Below are 23,496 nucleotides of genomic sequence, written 5' to 3'. Positions count from 1 at the left end.
CACACCCCTCACCCACATACCCAGCCACAAACCCCCACACAAGCCCCATACCTCACCCTCACAAATGCTACAGCCACCCACAAACTCCCCCAATCCCCCCCAAACTGCTTTCTATTTGTAAATATAGCAATATAACATTGCACAACATTGCCCAAATATATCAATAAAACATTGCCCTCTCTCTATATAGTGGTGTTTCATTTTAATAGTGGAAGGACACTATTTTGGGTTTTTTAATGAGAGATTTTGGGTTTCTTATTACAGAATTTGCAATTCATAAACAAGGAACACCAGAATCTCTGCAGGTGGTGAGACCTGTGCAGAGGAGCCTGTCCAGGGCCAGCACTGAGGACCCAGCTGAAGGACAGACAAGATGGCTGACCTCTTGGCCATTTGGGGCCAAAAGGACACGCTCTGACAGTTCAAAGTGGGCCACTGCAAGGAGCACATCATCTGAGCGATAGCTGCCCAGATGGCAGAGTGGGGGCACCCCAGCCAGGTCTGGCAGGGGTGCAGTACAGGTTTTTCTCTCCCCCGACTGCAGATCTGGGAGGAGCTCGGCAGGGTTATTTTGCCCCAAGTAGCACAACTTGCCCCATGCCAAAGTGCATATCCGGGCACATGCCATGAGGCAAAAATCCTCAGCTCAAATTTGTGCTGCTACAAGTGCACATGCCTGCATGTGTGGATGTGCCCTGGGAGTGGAACACTTTTGTGCTGGCACCAGCACAGCAGCGTGGTCCCTCCTTGCATCAAGCTATAATTTTCACAGCTTGCTTCCTCTTCTTTTTGCTTACTCTTCTGAAAGCTTTTAATGCTCTCAGTGGGACCATCCTTACCCAAATGTCCCACAGCTGGGCTTTGTTAGCAGGACTGACTCCCCCTCCTCAAAATGACTGATCACCTCATTACAGAACTGTTATGCATCAGGTCCTAGATTATTAGAACTAAATGGGACCCACTCGAATTAGGAGGAAACAGGTTTAAAACTAACAAGAGAAAGTGCATAGTTAATTTGTGGAACTTATCACCACAGGAGTTTGTAAGGGTAGATAGTACAGCCAAGTTCAAAAATGGACTAGACAAATTCATGGATGATAGATTCATTAATAGATATTAAATACAGCAGTCAAGGATCTATCGTCTTTCATCTCTGAACCAATAATGGTGGATGCCAGGGAAGTATGAAAAGGGATAACTCACTCTAGATAGACCCTGATCATTTGCTCTTCCTCTAAAGCATCCACTGTTAGAGACAAGTAACTGGGCTAGATGGACTGTTGGTCTGACCAAGCATGACACTTCTTATGTCTTATGGTTGAATTTTGACATTTATAGTGCTTGATTCATATTAACCAGATGGTAGGACACCTTAGTGTCTTATACTAAAAATACAAATCCATACATATCTTTATAGGAGTATGAAAGATGCTGAGACATTAGCTGTGTTTTATCATTACACCTGTGTACAGACCCATGGTACATCATGCTGAGTTTTTTAAACATCTTCTACAGCGGCTGCAGCCATGAACACCTGCTATATAACCAGCACATATTCCACCTGCACTGTGGAGGAGATTGCTGCAGCTGCACCCAGGGGCTTCCGTTGGTTCCAGCTCTATATTCACCGCAACAGGGCACTCACAGCACAGCTGGTACAACGGGTGGAGGCCCTGGGTTTCCAAGGCCTAGTGTTTACTGCTGATCTGCCCTACACCGGCAAGAGACGAGTTGACATCCACAACAACTTCCAGCTCCCTCCACACATGAAAGTGAAGAACTTTGAAGGAAACTTTGAGGTCTGTAAAGTGACCTGATCACTTTTAACAGAGATAGAAATATATTATGTGTATGTGAGAAAGAGAAGTTACAAATGTAGATACTCCTAGATTACAGAATATAACCACATAGCTAGGGTAGTGGTTGCTACCTTCTGGGGCAGAAGGTAGAACAGGATGACACCTTAGAGACTAACTGGTTCAGGGACTGGTTCAGAGACCATGAGTTTTTGTTGGCAACAGCAAACTTCCTCACATGCATAGTATATGAAAGTGCACGCCTCTCTGAACCAATTAGTCTCCAAGGTGCTGTCTTGCCCTACTTTCTGCTTGACTTCATACCAACACAGCTAACCACCTAACTTTATGGGTTAACTCACTATTCATCAAGCTTAGGAATGGCCTAAACTCAGAAATACCATAGTTACATTTGTTTCATTGACAGGCTATGAGATTTTTACTGAAACATTTATGCCAACAAAGCCCTGGCAGAGTTGCCATTATACAGGCAAAAAGGTACCATACAAACCTAATTAAAGGAGTGCATTTTTTGTGCATGAATAAGCCTAAAGGCCTCTGTATGTATCAGCCAGTGTGCGCCATCCTCCAGCTCTGTGTTCATGCCAGTAGTGCTTGGGCTGCTCGGGCTTCTGGCCTCACCATCACAAAACGGCCATGTTCCACTGGGGGTTTTCTCATTCACAGCTGAATAGCATGAGAATTGTGCTGTCTTTTAAATAATTTTTCTAACAACTATCTTGTAGGAGAGGACTGAAAATTGGCAGGAAGATAGGGTCAAATTCATAAATACATTTTGGCATTCAACTCTCATTGATAGTAATGGGGGTTTGGTGCCGAAATGCCTTTGCAAATTTGGCTCAGTTCCTCGGTCAGATATTTCCCTTTTACTGGTCTTCTGGAAAGCTTTTTTTGTTTTGTTTAAAAATCCTACTCTGAATATGAACAATAATAGCTTAGCAACCCTCCCCCACTTCCCATTGGTAGCACATTTGCAGCTCTAGCAATATTGCATGATGTGTCAAGGCACTTTAACCTTGCATCCAGGTAGAAAAACACCCCTTTGGGCTGAAAGGCAGAGGTGAGGGTCCATTGTGAGTAAAGACTAAACAAACCAAAGTTGACTCCAGGATGTGTGTAGCAGCCTTCCCTTCCCTCTTTGGTCTCTGTTACCTTTTGTACTTAAATGTAACAAATAGTAAGGTTGCATTTGCTTGACCTCCCTTGACCAGGATAGTCCATAATCCAGTCCAGCAAGGACAAGCAGCCTTGTACAGAAAAAATGATGGCTTTGAAAACCTGATCTTTAGCTCTGTCATATCCTGGCAGCCCCTCCTGCCAGCACAATCACTGTGAAACCTCAACCTGATTTCCAGAGATTCTTATTTCCAGAACTACTCCCTGTCAGAATTATTGTTTCCAGTGATATACACTTTACAAAACCAGTTAATGGAATAGTTATCAAAGCTTATTAACATCCTCTCTGATAAGAAAAGAATGTGAGGGTGTGTTACATTACTGAAGTCTATAATGGAAGTTCCTTCCTTCTGTCCCATGGTTGCAGGAGAACATATGTACTGAGTATGGACTGCCCCCTAACTTCATAGATCCTTCTATAAACTGGAACGACATCTATTGGCTGAAGAGTTTGACTAGCTTGCCCATCATTGTCAAAGGAATTTTGACCAGAGAAGATGCGGATTTGGCTGTGAGACATGGAGTTCAGGGCATTATTGTGTCAAATCATGGTGGAAGGCAACTAGATGGAGGACCTGCCACTGTAAGTGTTTTATGCATACATAGATTGCATAGGTGACAGAGTGCAAAAGTTGACACAGACAACTATGGTGTCCTGGCATGTGTGCCTGCAGATGGTGGGTGTGTTTACATGGCAGGAACCTCAGTTTCTGTAGATGTGTCTGAGTTACCTTGGCTCTTGGCATCATGGAGCACAGTGCAGCCTAAATAATTCTTGGGTGGCTGTTGAACCCCAAGCTGGGTTCTGTGATCTCACAGCTACTCTGCTATCTGGGATACCTGGATTTACATCAGGTACTGCCCCATTTTTTTTACTACTAAAATTTTCACAATGTTTCAATCTTTTATTATTTTTTATTTACAAATTAAATGATTTTTCTTTTAAAACTTGAAATTTATTGAAAATATTTCACACCATATGCCCGTACATCATTTGCACTTGAAAATGGGCTGAACTAGGTGCAAGTGGGATCTTCTTTTTAATCTAGAACTTTATTAGTGGCACATTTTGCAGTAGTATAACTATGGGTGTTGACAGGGACACTTGTTTTGAGCACTGATGTTAAGGAGGTACAAGAATAGCAGAAGCCATGGCAGCAAACATGACCACCATTTCTCCCACTTCAGCCACCACTGCTGCCCAGGAAGCAGAAGTTGTTTGCTACACTTCTAACATTTTGTGTTATGAGGTATGCTGATAAATATTGATTTGACAGTATATTCAGTTACCAGAGTGTTACACATATTTGTTTATCTGTGTAATTCCTCCTTCTCTTCCTCTGTCTTTCTTAATTCAGTTTGAGCTCAATGTGAACATGTTTGTTTCTTTGCAGATTGATGCTTTGGTTGAAGTTGTGGACATAGTGCAAGACAAAGTTGAAGTTTATGTAGATGGTGGAATACGGACAGGAAGTGATGTATTAAAGGCACTAGCACTAGGAGCAAAATGTGTCTTCATTGGAAGGCCAGTCTTATGGGGTCTGACCTACAAGGTAAATTTGAGAACACAGAATTTGTATGTGAAATCTCGCACAGACAGCAATATGCTTTGTAGGAACCTTTTCCTACCTTCACCCCACTGTCTAATTCAATTAAAAAAATTTTTTTTTCAAAAATCCTGTTTTTATTTTTTCAACCCCCCCACACTTCCATTAAAACAGATATTTTGATCAGAAATGCCTCTTTTGGCACAAAGCCATTTTTAAATCAAAATCCTTTCAATGGAAAATTCTTGATCATGCTAGCTACTGACAATGAAGATATTGCAGGCAACATGTGTTCATGTTGAATAAATGATTCCAGCTTACTAGACAGTTTGTCATTGCCACCAAACTGACTTTATCATGGGTCAAATTACTTATGGACTCCTGGAATCATATGATGATTGAGAATTATAGGTTTCATAAATGTTTAAAAGTACATTTCCAGGTTTCCTTCGTTATGGAGTAATTTCTGGATAATGTGAATCCCCAAGAATCCAAAACTAGAAAACAAATTTTAAAAAACCCCACTTAAAACCCCCCCCACTAACAACAAAATGTAGCATGTTACCTGGTCACATGAAAGGGTGACAGTCCTGGCCCACAATTTTTGAACAACTGGATTGACAAAACTGGTGATAAATAAAAAGATCTCACTCAGATGTGAACCTGAACAGGTCCAGATACATTTAGAAGGCAGGATAGAAATGCACCTTTTAGACTAACTGAGTCAGAGATGAATAAGCTTCCATGAGCTAGAGTTCACTTCAACAGATGCTATGAAAGGATGTGCACAGAACAGCCTATCAAATAGGAGTGACCGACTTGAATACACAAGACAGGGAAAGAATGGAGGGAAGGAGTGAGCAGGGCGGGGAGTGGGGGCAGAGCTGAGAGAAACAAACAAATAATAAACCCATTGGGACAAAGGATTAACAAAAACTAATCCAGAAAATGGGATAAGAATCCATAGTTCCTGGTTAAACCATACTTAACACAATCCAGTCTGTGGATGATTTCTTGTTCTGCAAGAAATTGATTTGTATGACCTGATGATAGATTTGTGTCCCCTTATTCTTTCACAAAGGGATTGCCCCTCTGTCCAATACAGAGGTAAACTTAATGGTTTTTAAAATAGCTTAATAACAGCCAATATGCACTTTTGGTAAGGATCCCTTGCAGAGTATGTCCAGGGTCATTTTCTTGAGGAAAAAAAAAAAAAAAGTGTTTTTGGTCCCCTGCTGAAATATAGAATGATAATTTGGACAAGACTTAGAACAATACATTTCCTATAGGTAGGCAAATGTCCAGATATTTCATATTCAGCTTTGGTGACTATAATCTACTGCTGGATTCAAGTGATTAAAATATGAGCCAGGTACCCATGATCATGAGATTGACCTAAAAACACAGAATTTTAAAATAAGTAAGTATGCATTATTTTATATCACTTCTATTTTTAGACTTTTGGCTCATGTTTTTAAGATGTTCTCTATGTCCATGAGGTATAGAAACACGTTTAAAATGAAATCTGAGATTCTCCAGCAAATTGATTCCCACAGCCAGGGCACCAAATATAAGGAACCTCATAACCTCAGAGTTGGCAGCAGTGCTCCCTTGAAAGACAAAAATGTAAACTAAAGACAAAAAAACTAAATATTTTCTCTAACATCTTTCTGTGACAAAAAGTAGTATAGAAATAGTATGCTTATGCATTTTCCAGTTGGAAATTGGATTTTTCAGATTATTAGCATCACTTTTACAGAAGAAAGGGCACAGTGAGCTATTTTTCCAAGGCCCAAATCTTTTAACTGAAAAAATACTCTACCTTCGAATATTTAAAATGCTTAAACCACATGAAGCACTAGATGCCTGCAAAGTTGGAATTTTTTTAACAAGCCCACTGGCAGAGGTAATCTGAAAGCCTAGTCGGAGGTAAGTGGGGGCCCATGGTGAGAGGGGCTTAGCCCAGCTGCAGGGAGGCAGGTGAGAGGAGCTGAGGAGGATCATGCCCCCCCCACTTGGCCCAGCCCCCCAGGGAGCCATGCAACCAGTGCCGCCCAGCCCATGAAGCAGGGAAAGGGGAAGGGACCCCCCAGGCCCCACAAGAGTGGTGCAGCACTCGCAGGCCCTACTGAACATGCATGGAGTTTAAAAGGGCCCACCAATGGCAGAAGCCACACTTGGCCTGTGGGTCCAGAGCAAGACACAGGAGGAAGCACATTGCATCCCCATGTACCCCAGGATCCCCAATGACCCCCAGCCTAGCCAGAGGTAATTGAGGGCTCATGGTGGGAAGGACTTAGCCCAGCTGCAGAGACAGCTGAAAGGAGCCCAGGAGGGTCACGCCCCCCTCTCCCCAGCTCCTACTTCACCCAGCCCCCCAGGGAGCCACATGACTGGAGCCTCACGAACAGAATGCACAAAACAGACATGATTCTAGGCCCAGCATGCGAGTTAGTGTGGGAGCTTGCGCAGGAGGTTGCACAGAGCCCCAGGCAAGGAGCCTCAAGGGAATGGTCGGTACAGTGGTAACCTAACTAGTACTGACACAGTGGTAGGTGGGATGCATCGCACCCCAAGGTTCTCTTCTGTGGCTGGACCCCCATCCCCGGGATGTCCAAGGCCTCCACCCAGATGAAACCCACGGTTCCAGTCTCCATTCAGATGGAGCCCCTGGCTGTCAGCTGCAGGAGCTGCCTGGCATGACTCCAGACATATGAGATCTGGAGCACTGCAGCCTCCCCTTGTGAGGTTTGCTCCATATTAAAGTCTCTGAAATCCCAGATAGTGGAGCTCTAGACCACGGTGCAGAAGCTGCGTGCCATAGGGATGGCAAACAGGAGATTGACTCCTACTGCCAGGCCTTTCACTCCAGGACAGAAGAGTGACCTAGGTTGCCTGCCAAGACCAGGGAGGCCAAGAGGCATTCCCATAATGTCCAGCCAAGGGGTTGGAGAAAGGTTGCCTCCAGCCCCAAGGCTCACTGTACCAGGGTCACCGCCATGGATCTCTGCAATAGGTATGAACCTCTTGCAGTACCAGTAGAGCCTGCAGAGCTGCCAGCTACTGCAAGGGACAAAGAAACAACCAGCTATCATCCCCAAGATGAAAACACAAAGTGGTCATTGTGGGTGACTCCCTGAGGGGGACAGAGGGAGCAGTCTGTTCCCTGACCCCTTAGCCCAGGAGGTCTTCTGCCTCCCAGGAGCCCATATACATGATGTGGCTGAGAGGACCCCAAAGCTTATCTGGTCCTCCAGCCACTACCCTATATGCCTTATCCATATGGGCACAAATGACATGACTCTGAGCAATCTAAGCTCATTGGTGGATGGGCAGAAAACCACCAGAGCAAGTTCACCAACAATCAACCACAAAACCAGCAGGTTAGGATGCTCAAGGGAACCCACCTCCTACCCCAGCCCAGGAACAGAGCTTCTCCATGAGTACAAGGAAGCCTAGGGCTTCTAATGGCACACTTACATGCCTGTACACAAATGTTAGGAGTTTGGTGAATAAATAGGAGGAACTGGTCCTTCTGCTAAACAGAAATGACTACAAATCTCATAGGGATCACAGAGACCTGGTGGGACAACTCCTATGGCTGGAATACCAGTATAAATGGCTATACCCTGTGCAGGAGAGATCATGCTGAAAAAAAGAGGGGCAGGGCTGTAGCTCTCTATGTGAAGATGGGCTACCCAACCCTACAAAGCTGAGACTGGAACCCAAGAAGGATGACTGGAGACCCCTTGGGTTAGAATACGAGGGGAACATAGTGAGGGGGATACAATGGTAGGAGTCTACTACAGACCTCCAAACCAGGAACAAGGGCTTTTCCATGAATTCACCAGGGAACTGGCCAAGGCTGCATGATCTTGGTACATGATCATCATGGGAGACTTCAACTACCTAGATATCTCATGGGATGAGCACTTGTAAAGAAGCTTTGTGACTGATCTGATTTGGACATGTATGGATGAGCTGTACCTGTACCAGGAAATTTATGGACCAACAAGAGGCAAGGTGCTGCTGGACCTGGTACTGGCCAAAGGAAATTATCTAAATCCGTGACCTTAGAATCAAAAGGGAAGCTGGATGACAGTGACCATGAGTTGTCAGCTTTGCAATGCATAGTGAAAGTGATCAAGTCAGCCAGCAATGCAGGAGTCCTTGACTTTAGGAAAGTTGACTTTCATAAGCTTAGGAGGCTTGTTTTTGAGGCCTTGATTTCACAGGGAGGGGAGCTCAGGATGAGTGGTTGCTTCTTAAGGAAGCGATCCTAGAAGCACAAGTGGAGTCCATCCCCACCCGTAGGAAATTTGGTAATAGGGCTCAACACCCTCCTTCATTCAACAGGGAACTCATGGACCTCCTACATTTAAAAAGAGAGGCCTAGAATGGATCGAGGACAGGAAACACCACTAAGGAGGAGTATATTGCACTGATCCACACCTGCAGGGAGTGAACTAGAAAAGCCAAGGCTGCAACTGAACTCCATGTGGCTACATGAATCAAGGACAATAAAAAGTCCATCTTCAGATATATGGGGAGTCAAAAGAAAAACAAGGGCAATGTTGGACCCCTGCTACACCAGCTGGGACAGCTGACTACCGACACCCAGGAAAAAAAAAAGACAACCTGATTAATGATTAATTAATCAGCCAAATCCAAGTGGGCGCAAAGCTTTCTCTCACGCATGGATGACTTCTGATGCAGGAAGTCTACAGGCCAATGAGAGGTAAAGCGCTGCTTGACTTGGTACTAGCAACTGGGAATGACCTAAAGTCAGCAAGCAAATGATTGTAGGGAAGCTGGAGGACAGTGACCATGAGCTAATCACCTTCACCCATCTGCCGTAAAGCTGGCAAGCCAGTCAGTAATACAGAAGTCCTCAACTTCAGGAAAGCTGGTTTTGACAAGCTCAGGAGGCTTGTCAGTGAGGCCCTAAAAGGGAGACAACCCAAAAGGGGAGGGGAGTTCAGGATGAGTGGTTGGTCCTCAAGGGAGCAATCCTGGATGCCCAAGCAAAGTCTATCCTATCTTGGAGGAAAGGCAGCAAAAGGGCACAGCAGCCCCCTTGGCTCTCCAAGGAACTGGCGGACCTCCTGTGTCCTAAAACAAAGACCTACAAAGGATGGAGGACAGGAACCACCACCAAGGAGGAATACTGTGCTCTGGTCTGGACCTGCAGATAGCAAATCAGGAAAGCCAAGGCTGCGATGGAAATCCAGCTAGCTACAAATATCAAGGACAATCAAAAGTCCCTTTTTAGGTATGTGGGGAGCAGGAGGAAAAGAAAAAAAAAAAATCAAGGGCAACATTGGACCCCTGCTAAACCAGATGGGACAACTGACAACCAATGCCCAAGAAAAAGAAAAAACTTGCTAAATGGGTACTTTACATCAGTTTTTCCAGTCTCATGGGATTCACCTGCCCACTGCGGGACAGGGAGGCCTGGGTGAAAGAAATTCCTTACCATCCATCAAAGCTGACCTTGTGAAGGAACACCTTAACAGGCTGGATACCTTCAAGTCAGCCAGCCCTGACGGCTTACACCCAAGGGTACTTAAAGAGCTGGCAGGCATCATAGCTCTGCCCACTGGCACGGGTCTTTGAGAACTCCTGGTGCTCTGGTGAAGTACCCGATGATTGGAAGAAGGCCAATGTGTGCCTATCTTCAAAAAAGGGAGGAAAGTAGATACAGCAAACTACAGGCCCATCAGCCTGACCTCTATCCTGGGGAAGGTCTTAGAAAAGATTATCAAAGAGGCCATCCTATACATGCTAGCTGATGGCAATATCCTGAGGGATACCCAACACGCATTTGTTGTGGGTAGGTCTTGCTTGACCAATCTCATTTCCTTCTACGTGAGCTATCACCTGGACAAGGGGGAAGAGATTGATGTCATATATCTTGACTTCAAAAAAAGTCTTCGATCTGGTATCCCATGATCACCTCTTGGCAAAACTGGCGAACTGTGACCTTGACCTCACAATCCGCTGGCTGGGGACTTGGCTCTGCAGCAGGACCCAGAGGGTGTTGGTTTATGGAAGTCAAATCGTTGTGGTGCCCTGTGACCAGTGCAGTCCCTCAAGGCTCTATCCTTTACTTTTTAACGTCTTCATATTAAAAAGTAAAAGTGGGCTGGCCAAGTTTGCCTATGACACCAAACTTTGTAAAACATCTACACCTAAGGACAGGAGGGTGATCCAGGTAGATCTTGACAGGCTCATGAAATAGGTGGATGAGAACCTGATGGTGTTCAACACCAAAAAAAGGCAAGGTTCTCCACCTTGGGAGGAAAAACCTGCAGCATGCTTATAGGCTTGGCAGTGCTACGCTGGCTAGCACTACAGATGAAAGGGACTTAGGGGTCATGACTGACCTCAAAATAAACATAAGCCTTCAATGCAATGCTGTGGCTAGTAAAGCGAGCAAAACCCTGGCTTGCATCCATAGATGCTTCTCAAGCAAATCCCAGGACGTCATTCTCCCGTTGTACTCTGCCTTGGTGAGGCCGCAGCTGGAGTTCTGTGTCCAGTTTTGGGCTCCACAATTCAAAAAGGATGTGGAGAAGCTTGAGAGGGTGCAAAGGAAAGCCACACATGTGATCAGAGGTCAGGATAGCAGATCTTATGACGTGAGGCTGAGAGCCATGGGACTCTTCAGCCTGGAAAAGCACAGGCTTAGGGGCGATCTGGTGGCCACCTATAAGGTTTATTAGGGGTGTCCACCAGGATCTGGGGAAATGTCTGTTCACCACAGCACCCCAAGGGATGACAAGATCAAATGGTCACAAACTCCTCTGCGACCATTTCAGGCTGGAAAAAAAAAGAAGTTCTTTACTGTCCGAGCCCCCAAATTTTGGAATAGTCTGCCACTGGAGGTGGTTCAAACACCCACTTTGAACTCCTTCAAGACACTTTTGGATGTTTATCTTGCTGGGATCCTATGATCCCTGCTGACTTCCTGCCCCTGGGGCAGGGAGCTGGACTCAATGATCCTCCAGAATCCTTTCCAGCCTGAATGTCTATTATATAAAAATCTATGAAATATGATTACTTTACATCAGTTTTTCACTAGCCCAAAGGAACCACCCTGCCTAACATGATGCAGAACGACCAGGGTGAAGATGAATATATGCCCACCACTGACATGGATCTTGTGAGGGAGCATCTGGAGAAGCTGAACTCCCATAAAATCAGCTGTTTTGGACAGGTTGCAGCCAGGAGTGCTAAAGGAACTGGCAGATATCATATTGCAGCCACTGGCAAGGATATACGAGAACTCATGGTCCTCAGGCAAAGTACCTGAAGATTGGAAGAGGGCCAATGTGGAGAGGGAAAGGGAGAAAAGACTACTTGGAAAACTGCAGGCCAATCAGTTTGACCTCAATCCCTGGGATCAGAGGGCAAGAGAATAGGCCTTATGAAGAGAGGCTGCAAACCATGAGACTCTTCAGCCTGGAGAAGCACAGGCTCAGGGGTGACTTGGTGGCTGCCTATAAGTACATAAGGGGTGTGCATCAGGATCTGGGAGGAAGACCTGTTCACTAGAGCACCCCAGGAGATGACAAGGTCCAATGGTCACAAACTCCTGCAAGACCATTTTAGGCTGGATATAAGGAAAAACTTCTTTACTGTCCAATCCCCCAAGGCCTGGAACAAACTCCCCACAGAGGTGGTGCAAGCACCTACTCTGGACACTTTCAAAAAACATTTGGACATTTATCTTGCTGGGATCCTTTGGCCCTAGCTGACTTCCTGCCCTTTGGGCAGGAGGCTGGACCCAGTGATCTTACAAGGTCCCATCCAGCTCTAATGTCTATGAAAAAGTATCTAGAGTCTATTTTAGGTGAAAGACAACTTAGGTTTCCTTCTTCATCCCAGAAAGTATTGAAATTAGCCACCTGTAAACTGAGATAACCACTATGTTATCCTAAGAGTCTATTTATCTGAGAGTCTAGAATTGGCACTGCCCAAGTGTTGTCCCAATTCTCATAGTACATTCTTTATTCTTTGTTATTCAGTTATTGAATCTCTCTTACCTTCCATCCATGCTCTTTTGAAACAGGGTGAAGAAGGGCTACAAGAAGTTTTGCAGATTTTGCATGATGAACTTCGTTTGTCAATGGCCCTGGCTGGTAAGATATTTTTCCATGATTGATTAGTATTTGGTGAGGAAAAAAGTTTTGCCACTTTTGCCTGAGTGAATGCACTAGATACTGTACATGCAATAATGTAGTAAGTCCTGTCTCACTGGAAGCAAGGATCCAGGCTCACCCACCCCTGCTTCTTTTCATGTCAGCAGCCAGCATAACAATGAATGCAAGCAGTACTTCGCAGTCTTCCTCCTGGTCTCACACATCTTCTTCTCAGGCTGCCAGGGATCCAGCTTCAAAGAGTGCCAGAGAACAGACTGTTTCCTGTGCAGAGGTGGTTAATGCATTATATTAGAACGGGGGGGGAGGGGGGCAAAATACAGCCTGCAGGCTGAATTCAGCCTGCCAAGTGACTCTATCTTGCCTGTGGCAGGTCCCTTAGCTCCGCTTAGTCAAAGCACGGGGGGACAGCATGTGTAGCCTATCCTGCTGCCCCTGGGCATGAAGATGCTACCTGGCATGGAGATCAGCTCACTCTCTCTCCTCATGCAGCTCTTGGCAAAAGTTATAGTCCATGGGGCCAGGCAGCATAGCAGTGGGTTGAGGGTGGTGCAGAGGCTTCCTGGCAACCCCCACAGCAGTGACTTCTTCCAGCTGCCACTACCAGTATCTCCACCACCACCTCCACTGGACCCAGCTCTGCTGCCTGGGCACTCTGGCCTGTTCTCCCCACACCCACCACTAGGGGCACCAGACACTGATGGTCAGGGTTTTCCTGGAGACCAGCACAAGAACCCTGAAGGCAGGGTGCATTTGGCCAGACAGGTGGGATGGGGCCACAGGCAGGTGGGGAGAAGAGTCTGGGAGTGGGACAGGCAGGTGGGGCTGGGATCATGGGGTGGTAACTGTGCAAGACTGGGACCCAAGGCAGCACCACAATTCACTCTTTGCATGTCCCTGCAATGTTGCTGCCCATGGAACCAGCACCCATCATGGAGACATGCAAGGAGCAGATTGTCAATCTGCCCTGGACCCCAGACCCATGCTATCACCTCCCTATGATCCCAGCCCTGGCCTCACCTGCCTGTCCCATTCCCAGACACCACTCTCTGCCTGCCCATGGCCCCATCCCATCTGCCTGGCCCAGCACATCCTGCCTGCAGGAGTCCTTGGCAGGTCTCCATGGAGACTCTGCCTGCCTACCTGGCTCTGTCTGCCCCCACCCCGGTAGCGGGTATGGGGCAGACCAGCCTGGATAGGATCAATGGCATCTTTCTGCCTCCCCTCCCCACACCCCCCTCACCCAGCTCAGCTTCACAATGGCTGTGACAAGGAGCTGAGGCTGGCCCCGGCCCTCAACTCTTCACCAAAATTCCTTAAGTAGCAATGCAGCCCAAATAATTGCCTACCCCTATACTAGGATATCAGAAAGACCCAGGTTAAGACCCCCACGGGGGAAAAGGAATCTAAAACCTGGATGTTCCACCTCGCAGCTGAGTTCCCTAGCCCCTCAGCTCTGGGGCTAAAACATGGGAGGCCTGCCTTCTGCTCCAGAGTCTGACACCTGTTAGCTGTGTGTTTTTGACTGACCACATATTGAGGCCTTAGCTACTGTTATACATTCACAAGAGATGCACACAGAGCTGTTGACCTGATTTTAAGAATCAGCAGCAGATGCTCAATTGTGGGCAGAGTGCAACACCAATCACAACATATCCTATTGATAACTCGGAGACCTTTATTGATACACAGTAGCAACATATGACAATTAGCAAGCAAGCAAAAGCTCTCACCATACACTGTGCCCCAGGGATGCACACAGGAAGATGGCGTGATCATCTTCTGTGGGTGTCTTGCTTTAAGTTTGTGGTGATCTCACTTGGATGAAGTTGCCAAGTGATGCACACTCTTTGTTCCTCTCCAGTGTTATAACCAGGGATCCAGGTTTTCCATTTCCCATGGAAAAACAGAGAAAAGCATGGATTTCCCAGTTTAACTGGAGAAAATGTGATTTTCCTTTTTAGGAGGGAAACACACAGATTTCCCCCTTTTGCAAAGAGCTCTGCAGGCTTACTGAGTTCCAGCCTGAAAGAGCCGTTGGCAAAAGGAGCAGGAAAGCCCAGCCCTGCCCAGAGGGGGAGGGATAGGGGGAAGAGGGTGGTACCCAATGCAATCACTTACCAGAGGCTGCCACAGGAGCAAGAGCAGTTTTCTTCATTCCTGGAGATAAGTAGGGCTTGGGGATGAGGGAATGAGGATGTGTTGAAGGAAGACATGGAGTGCCTGCCAGCTGGCTTTCCCCAACACTTTCCCCTCCTTCAGACCAGGCAGGTGGGTGGGCAGGTGGAAGGGGGATGTAGCAGCACAGGTAAAAGTGGAGAGGTACCTGGGGAGCAGGTTGTAGTGTGTCTGAATTCCAAAGTCTATATTAAGTCCATGAGTTTCTGTACCTGGAAGGCTAATGAAGTAAAGTTCATAGGCCCAGGTGTGAAAAGTCACTGAGAGGAGCCTCCAGCTGGTCCTGGTTGCCCACGCAGAGCTTGAACTGGCTTATTCAGCCACACAACAAACACCAGGGTAGCAGGAGCAGACCACAGAACTTACCACACAAGGGCAAAAACACACAGGGGAGGCTGCTGAGGCAGATGTAGAAGATTGCTAGAGTGGTGATGGGGCTTTGTTTGTTGAAGATCAGTCCAGGAGCCCCTCAGGCCTCCAGCCAGGCACTCAGCAGCAGAGCTGTAAGCAGGAAAACAAAGCAGAATCAGATGCAGTAAGGCAGCTGTGGGGGACTGCAGAAGCAATCAGTTAAGGAAGTAATCCAGTGCAGGTATGATGTTGAGTGATGCAAAGTGGTGCAGCAGGGAGTCTCCCTTTGTCCTGAGAGGGGGCAACAGCAGAACAGATGGTAGCAGTAGCAGCAACAGCTGTAGTAGCTCTCCAGTTCAGCCACTCAGGGTGTGCTTCAGGTGCAAGTGGAGGTGAAGGTGGGGGGTGGACTGCCAAGGCAGCTGGGGCAGGCAAGGCACCTTTAGGCTCCGGTAGTGATACTGGGGGAGGGCCCCATAGACAGTACAGGCTCCCTCCCCAAGCTGTCCCCCGACTGCAACTTGGTGGGCTGAGCAGCAGGCTGGAACAGGGGTGCAGAAGCTGGGGTGCAGCACAGTGTGGTGGGCCCCTCCCTGAGGGGGAACAGCTGCTAACAACAGAAGACCCTCCCCATAGCGGGGCAGCAAAAGCAGTCCAAGACAGGAAGAGGTGCAGCCAACTTACCCCCAAAATCTCTGAGAACAAGCCAGCAGCTAGCAGTAGCCAGGGGCAGGAAGGGGCCCAGCCATCCTCTCCCCAGAAGCTCCTAAGACCAAGCTTGCAGCAGCAATAGCAACAGCCTGGGACTGGAAGGGGCATGGCCAACTTGCTCCCAGAGGCTCATCTCTGAGAAGCTCCTGAGGGCAAGTACCCCTAAACTACTTTTTAGCCCTAAACTACTGGTACTGGCTCCAGCCTCTAGCTCCCCCTGGCTGAAGATCCAGAAGAAGCTGAGCAGTTATTGTGCCCCAAGTGGCACAATTTGCACCATACCAAAGTGCATGTTCAGGTATGTGTGCTGAGGCACAAATCTCTGGCACAAATTTGTAACACTGCTACTTGAGCTGCTGCAAGCACACATCCTTGCATGTGTGGATGAGCCCTCTCAGGGGAAGATGCCTCAGGGGAGTCATAATTCTGAAGAATTTGAAACTGGGGCACACAACCAAGGATGAGTGCAAGGAAAAGTTCTAGAACTCAGGTATACAATCAGAATCAGGCTGGGAGTCAAAAAGCTACAAAAGGAAATGATAACTTTTTCTATTAAAATGCCAGAGGTATGATGAATGAGATCAAATCTGCAGGTGATACTAATGTGTGGCAATTACAAGCACTCTAGAAAGTGGTATGAGGATGCAAAAAATATTTTGGCCTAGGGGATTCATACCCACATTCCCCACGTCCCAAGAGAACGCCCAGGCTAGAGACAATGCTGCTATGTGGGCACTCTCCATACTCCTGTTGAATCTGAGCCACTATATGGCAAAAACTGCAAGACTCATGGGTTCATATGCATTTTACATGGAGTCAATGGATAAATGCATTAATGAAGTTGGGATTGCTTTATGGATATTATGGCCTTGGAAAGGTATTCTCCCTTTAGAAGAGGCACAATTCAATTGCTGTTGTAATCTAATGGAAGTCTTTTCAGTTACATTAGCAGTAGTTGGATCAAACCCAATGTCTGCACCTAAATTTAGGTCCAACTTTGGTCAAGAGGAATTTTACCCTTGTGTAAAGCTATTCACTATGTCAGCTAACAGTTATACTCTAAATTGGGAGAATGGAATTCTTCTAGATACCTGCTTTCCTTTAGATTAGAACTTGTACTCAGGTCGCCCTAAACTAGCTACAATAATACATTCTTATGGCCTTTGTTTGAGACTTTCAACTTTACTGGACTCAGAATTGTTTATTTCCTCACGGGCTTTTCAAGGCACTCATTACAGCAACAATTGAATGTTTTAAAGTTATGAACGAATGCATCTTCACACCTTCCCCATGAGAGAATCTGACTTTTCAAGCTTAACATTTTCTCAGAAAAGGGCTTTGGTATATAAAGTAACTTTAGAAGCCTTTTTACCTGCAAGCCTCAACCTGATAGATGCTACATATTTGCTTAAGAAAAGATAGTCCCTGCTCCAGAGCACATAGAAGCCAATTTAAAACAAGAACTTTATTATTCTCATTCTAGAGGAAAGACAGGAACATAAGAGCCTAGAGCCTTGACGGTACTAATGCACATACCTGCTTCTCTAGGTGCATGCACCAATCTGCCACCCACTGCTCAGCTGCAGCTTAATTCCACAGGCACTGTGCACATGAGTGTTGCCTTAGATCAAGCCAAAGATCAGTCAGCCCTGAAGACTGGTTCTTCTGCATATCTTAAAGTAGGCATGTTTATCCTGGAATACTCTAGCAGTAAGACCACTCGGCAGCCAGGACTCACATATAGACTACAGCAGAGACTTAGACCTCAGCCCACCCTTGTAAGGGGAGTGCTTTGACTTCTAGGCTGCAGGGTGTTTCTAGGATGAGACCCCCTCATCTGCATTTACAGAGGTACAACTTTGAATAAAGAACCAAGTAGTTAATGGTTCAGGGAGAAGGAGGCTGATACCCTTACCTAGTGGTGGGAGCTCAGTGTGGAAGAATAAGGAGAAGCCATTTCCTGCCCCCAAAGAATGCCTCATTAGTTCTACTAAGAGGAATGACCCAAACTGAATGCCCAAGACCTTGAGAATTAGGGCTATTCCCCGAGATGAGAGTCAGAAGTGTGATGATTTGAACCTAAATCACTACCAAAATTCAGGGAAGAATCAGATCACTTGGATAACTAAGCAGGAAGTGGACGTGGCCTCCCTCTCTTTTCACAGATGAAAGCTAGGCACTTAGCTCCAGGAGTGCACACACAGCTGAGGAACCCAGAGAGAAGTGCTTGTTTTTGTCTAGATCAGCTGCTTTGTCATGGAAGCTCTGTCCTTCTTGCTGCATTTCTTGCCTGGCTTGACTTGTAAGCTCCATATTCTGCTGGTTTCTGAAGGTCCGTTTCCTTAGGCATCTGACTGTTCCTATAAGCTTTATAAGGAGCCTGCGTACCTCACTAGGTGCACTCCACTAGGCATTGAATATTGCAACACTTAAGCAGCCTTTTGAGACTTAAGAGTTGATGACTTACATGGGATCACACTGTGGGCACAGACAGAAATTACATTTGTTGTGCAGTCAGCTCCCTGAAAGTGCTTTACAGCCATGCCATGACACATGTTCATGGCTGCAGAGTGCTTTAAGCGTGGTTGATCATATGAAAAATTAACCCTCATCAAGTGAGGGATCAGATGAAGGTACTCCCCTTAGAAGTTCCCTAAGGTGCTTCAGTTCCCTAGGGTCAATCTGTCATGTGATCTGGGTTGACCCAGCTCCACCCCCACTGCTGTCTGCAGGAAAGGAGGGGGCAAAGGAGAAGGGGAGCAAGCCATGGCCTGTGGTTTGTCCAGCCTGAGCTGGAGGAGCATCAGATGGATTGGAGACTCCCACCTCACAACCCTCCCCAGCCTGCCCACTCCAACTCATGCTGGTCAACCCCAGCCCACAACTTATCCCCTCACCCTCTGCCCCCTCCCTTCCTGCAGGTTGCACCAGAGCTTGGAGTGGGGAGGCAGAGTTGGAGAAGAGAGGCTGCAGGCAGACTCCTCAGGCTTTATCTAAAGTGGAACTCGATTCTCACCCTCGCCCTCCCAACCCAACAGACAAATGTTTGTTGCATTAGGGCAGGGGTCAGCAACTCCTGGCACATATGCTGAGCATGACACGCGAGGCCATTTTGCTTGGCACAACACCGCCAGCAGTGCTGCGAGCCATGGAGCCCAGGTTGCTCCCACCAGGCAGCTGGGAGGCTGCAAGCCCTGCTGCAGGCATACTGGGCCCTGTGGGCTAGCTGCACCCGGGAGGCTGTAAAACAGCTGCTCTGGCACGTCGGCACTCTGGCACCTTCCAAGGTAGACACTGTGGTTTTTTCGGCACTCTGGCCAAAACACATTGCCTACCCCTGTGTTAGGGAGTGCTCTAACTCATAGTGCTTTATGTAAAATGGGGGCCTGTATGTCTGTCAGTGCCCTGTAAGTTTGCAGCACAGTGAGAAACAACCAGGTCTCAGCCTGGCACCTTAGCTACAAACCATCCTACACCTGAATAAACAGCTTCAATCCTGTGTTTTTTTCAGGCTGTCACAATGTCACAGAAATTGGCCGACACCTTGTCCAGTTCTCTAAGCTGTAGAGAGCTTCCTGCACTCCCCAGTGTGCAAACACAGAAGCAATGCTTGTTGACTATCAAGGGCTGGTACATATTCAGGGAGAAAAGGCAGGACAAAGGGAATGCACACATATCAGAAGTCTGCTAAACCATATAGACAAGTGTAGCATCAAGAAAAAAAACTCTAACACTACGTGGTGGAGACATGGAAGGCACCATATAGGCAAAGATCACTCTAAACCTATGATGTGAAGCAATTAGCAATTTGCTGCAGTGCAGAAGAAGCTATTTGCTTATGTTCATATGTATTTACCTGCGAATAGCCTGATCCCCAAGTGTTGCCTTTTATTTCCCAACTCCATCCTGCTTGACTGCCAGTGCGGGGGGGCACGTCTAGCCTCACCTCTTCAGCCTGACTTCTTCAGCCTGTTCTGTTATTTAGCATCCTTTCATTGGACACAGCAGTCAAGACCTCCCTTCTACCCCAAGAACCCGATTTCTCCCATGCACACTTACAGCTGTGTAACCTTCTCACTGTCCCCCTGAAAGTTATTCTGGCTGTCCCTTCAGCTGTTGATGACCTGCTCCCTTACCAAATACAAACAAAAAACAATCAGCATGGTACAGACATAACCAAACTCAGAACACCCATCATTCAAGCCCTTGCTCCTCCATACCTTACTCTATGCAGAATCCTCTCATTACTGGCCAAGCTTGTACTGTAAGCTCTTCTGGGGTCAGGCCTTGCTTTGTGAAGTGCTATGGCACTGTATAAATGACTGCAGTCTCCTCAGCAGTGGGCCAGCACAGGCATATGGTCATCAGTGGCCTGAGCTCAGTTTAATAATAGGAGAACATGCATTTATGGTTGGCATAGTCTTCAGAGGCAGCTCCCATTCTGTTGCCGGTACTAAAGGTTCCCATTTCTCCCTGGAGCAGAGATGATATGCTCAATTTCCTTCTCAAGGTCCTGCTGCAGACGAAAGCTTCATGACTGGGCTCAGCCCATGTTGCAGACCAGCAGTGCCCAAACTTCTGGCCTGTGGGCTAGATGAATGGGGCTGAGCCAATCCACAGGCTGGATAGGGCCCTGTGGCACCCCCCACTTCCCACCTCTGTGCAGCCCCACATGCTGGGATCAAGCGCCAGGGCTCCGAGCTGTGCCCTCAGCCCTGTGCACAAGGGATTGGATCACCCCCACCTGGTGCCACATGCTGAGATCAGGTTCCAGTGTCCCACACTGCCCCTGCCCAGCCTTGCACCATTGTGCATGCCCAATCTAGCATGCAGGGCCATGTGTCTATAGGGAGCCCCACGGACCAGATGATGGTACTGGATGCCTTGGCTTGTGGGCCAGGGGTAGAGCACCACTGTTTTAGGCTATAGACATGTTCAGTGACCAACAGACCACACTGACTGGTACAAACTGCAGACAAAGCAAAAGCATGAGTCATGAATAATATATGCTTAAGCTGGTATATGATCAATAATGTTGCATTCAAGTCACAAGCAGTTGCCTTGTAAAGTGGAATAAGAATCTGTTTAATCAAAGCCACTAATATTAGATTAAGCCAAGAATGGCTAACTGCTTTGTGAAGCACTTAACAGCAGCTAAAAGAAACAACAGATGTTTTGCCTTTTGATATTAGAATTAGGTTGTATGTAGTCTGCTGGAATCCTGCTAAAATATTAATGCATTTTGTTAACCTGTTTTCACCCATGGCCATTTACAAGCAACTTATGCTAAGTTGCAGAAGTGTGGCTAAGATAGGCCACAAAGCTTGTTTCAGAGTAAACATTCACAGATACTCAAAAAAAAATCTAGAAATGGACTATAGCAATTAGCTTTCCCAGCTGGTAAGGAAAAGAAATAAAAAATTCCTCTTCCTCAGGATTGTAATTTTCACAAGGACACAGCCCCAGCTAATTGTCATGTTCCAAGTCCACAGAAAAACTGTGTCAGTAAAGTTCCCAAAGCCTCAGCAAAACAAAAGAACAACACCAATCACAAAATATTTATTAAAATAAAACACATAAATATTGGATGGAGACAAGGGAGTATTTTGGGAAAACCTCATGTAGCAGGCTTGTGGGTCAGCTCCCAGCACCTGGTGATCCCTGGGTCCCGTCTTTGAGCTTCTCTGCCCACACTCAGAGGGCAGAGCATAGTCAGTCTTTACGCTCCTCTTGGGAGGTGCTTCCCCTTGAGGCCTGAGGTGCCTTAAAAGCACTTGTTGTGGCTTCAGCCATCTTGGCATTGGTATAGGTTTCTCCAGCCAAGCCCACAACCCTGGTCCATTGCCTCAGACTTCAGCTCCTGGGTTTCAGCCCTAGTCCATGTCTCTCAGTAATCAGGCCTTGGACTTCTTGGCCCCGATTGGCTCACTCCCCATGTCCCTTGGCAGGGCTTGACACCCAGAGTGTCCCAGGCACCCCGTTATGTGGATTCCAATCCACTCTTTTGCCACAACTTGGTCCTCTGGTTTTAACTCAAATATAGACATTAGGGTGAAAATATTTGGATCTTGGGGAGCACTGGATCAGTAGCTGAATAAAGGCTTTAATCTGTGGCTCAGCAGAGCTGCTGACCACAAGGCAGAATGATATATTAAAAGTAATATTGCAAGATTCTTTGTTAGGAAAGTGCTTGCCTATGTGGTAGTGTGTAGGATATATGGTGTAAGGAGAACAGGATGCAGCCCACCAGCTATTGTCAGGAGATAAAGCAGAAGTAAGACCTTGAAGCTGAAGGAGTCAGCAAGAAAACAGCAATTCATCGAAAAAAGCCGGGTTCACGGTCTTACACATGTGCTCATAAGAAAAAAGCATGTAAATGAATGAAATGCATAGGCAATTCTATGCTAATGAAACAAACAGTAAACACAGGCAGAGCTTGAGATAGGAGGGAATATGGGTGGAACAAAGGAGGGACAGAGGTGGAGTAAATGTTAATGAGCATGCACCAAGGTGTATAAACGTGGGGAAAAAAACTAATGTTCACTGCAGGTCCCCAGTTTGTTGGATCTTTGCCGAAAGCTGTCTCCATTCTGAATAAAGCTGTTCCAAGCAATGTGTGCTAGTGTTTTCTCCCTGTGCAACTGGATCATTGTCTCCCTAGTTGTTGGGCACCAGATGGAGTTCAGGTCTAACAGTAGAACCCTATGGGTCTCTATTCTTTGAGCCCTCCTGCCTTGGTAGACTTGTCACTACACCCCCAGCCCACTACATACCTTACCTGGGCCAAGCTGGCTCCTAAATGCCACCAGTCCCACTTAGAGCTCCTTGCCATGTGACAGACAGGGTCAGACTGCCCCTTCTGTGCTCAGAGGCTGGGCTTTTATGCCCCAAGCCTGGTTCCCTTCTGGTCTGTTCTCTGTTCCTGGGGCCCAAGTACTGCTAATTCTGTCAGCAGCAGCCTGGCCTCCTGCAAACAGTGGCTCAATTCATGCAGGCAGCTCACACCTGCCTCTCCTTGCCATCAGGCTTTCTGGAACCTGCCCTGGCTTTTAGTAATAGGGGTAGGTGATGCTGATATTACATGTCAGCAAATTCAAAACACCCTGACGCCACCTTGCTCCTCTCTTTTGTCTCCCCCTCACAACCAGGACAAATTAGAATCTTTATCATGCTGTTGCAGGTAGCTAGATAGGCATAAAGACAAATACTTGTTCTTGTGCTTTGGTGTGTAATCAATAAAAGGTTGGGTTATAGACCTGTCTCTTGTCTCTTTGTCTGACTTGGTTGTTAATAATACCTTACCTGCTAAGAGGGAATAGAGGATCATTGGGAAGTAAAATTGTATTTTGATTTTTTTTAAAAAAAAAAGGGTAATTATTAAGGGAATTGTAACTGTCTGTGAATTCTGTGTCTAAACTTGCAAAGAGCTCCTGATCATAGACAGGCCATGGTTTTGTCTCTTGAAACTATGTGCACCCAATGGGCAAGTCCACATTAGCATGCACGTGCCTCTTGCCCTGCCTCAAACCCCTTTGAAGCGGGGCAACAGGCACA

General features: G+C 46.7%; 1 protein-coding gene across 5 annotated transcripts in view; it reads left to right on the top strand.

Annotated features, from left to right (window-relative positions):
* Window positions 1–23,496, top strand: part of HAO2 (hydroxyacid oxidase 2) — a 67,400-nt gene that overhangs the window by 5,252 nt on the left and 38,652 nt on the right. For 2 of the 5 annotated variants that reach the window (XM_019548639.1, XM_019548641.1), the window contains 5 exons: window positions 1,516–1,799; window positions 3,361–3,576; window positions 4,388–4,546; window positions 12,615–12,684; window positions 19,454–20,304. In XM_019548639.1, coding sequence (XP_019404184.1) covers window positions 1,516–1,799; window positions 3,361–3,576; window positions 4,388–4,546; window positions 12,615–12,684; window positions 19,454–19,509 — 785 coding nt within the window. In that variant the 3' untranslated portion in view covers window positions 19,510–20,304. Of the gene's footprint in view, window positions 1–1,515; window positions 1,800–3,357; window positions 3,577–4,387; window positions 4,547–12,614; window positions 12,685–19,453; window positions 20,305–23,496 lie in introns of those variants that run through there. The other 3 variants (XM_019548642.1, XM_019548643.1, XM_019548644.1) reach the window with 2 other exon arrangements.

This window comes from Crocodylus porosus, unplaced genomic scaffold, assembly GCF_001723895.1.
Source record: "Crocodylus porosus isolate Cpor-Errol unplaced genomic scaffold, CroPor_comp1, whole genome shotgun sequence".
Lineage (NCBI taxonomy): Eukaryota > Metazoa > Chordata > Crocodylia > Crocodylidae > Crocodylus > Crocodylus porosus.
This window is presented reverse-complemented; position numbering and strand designations above follow the sequence as displayed.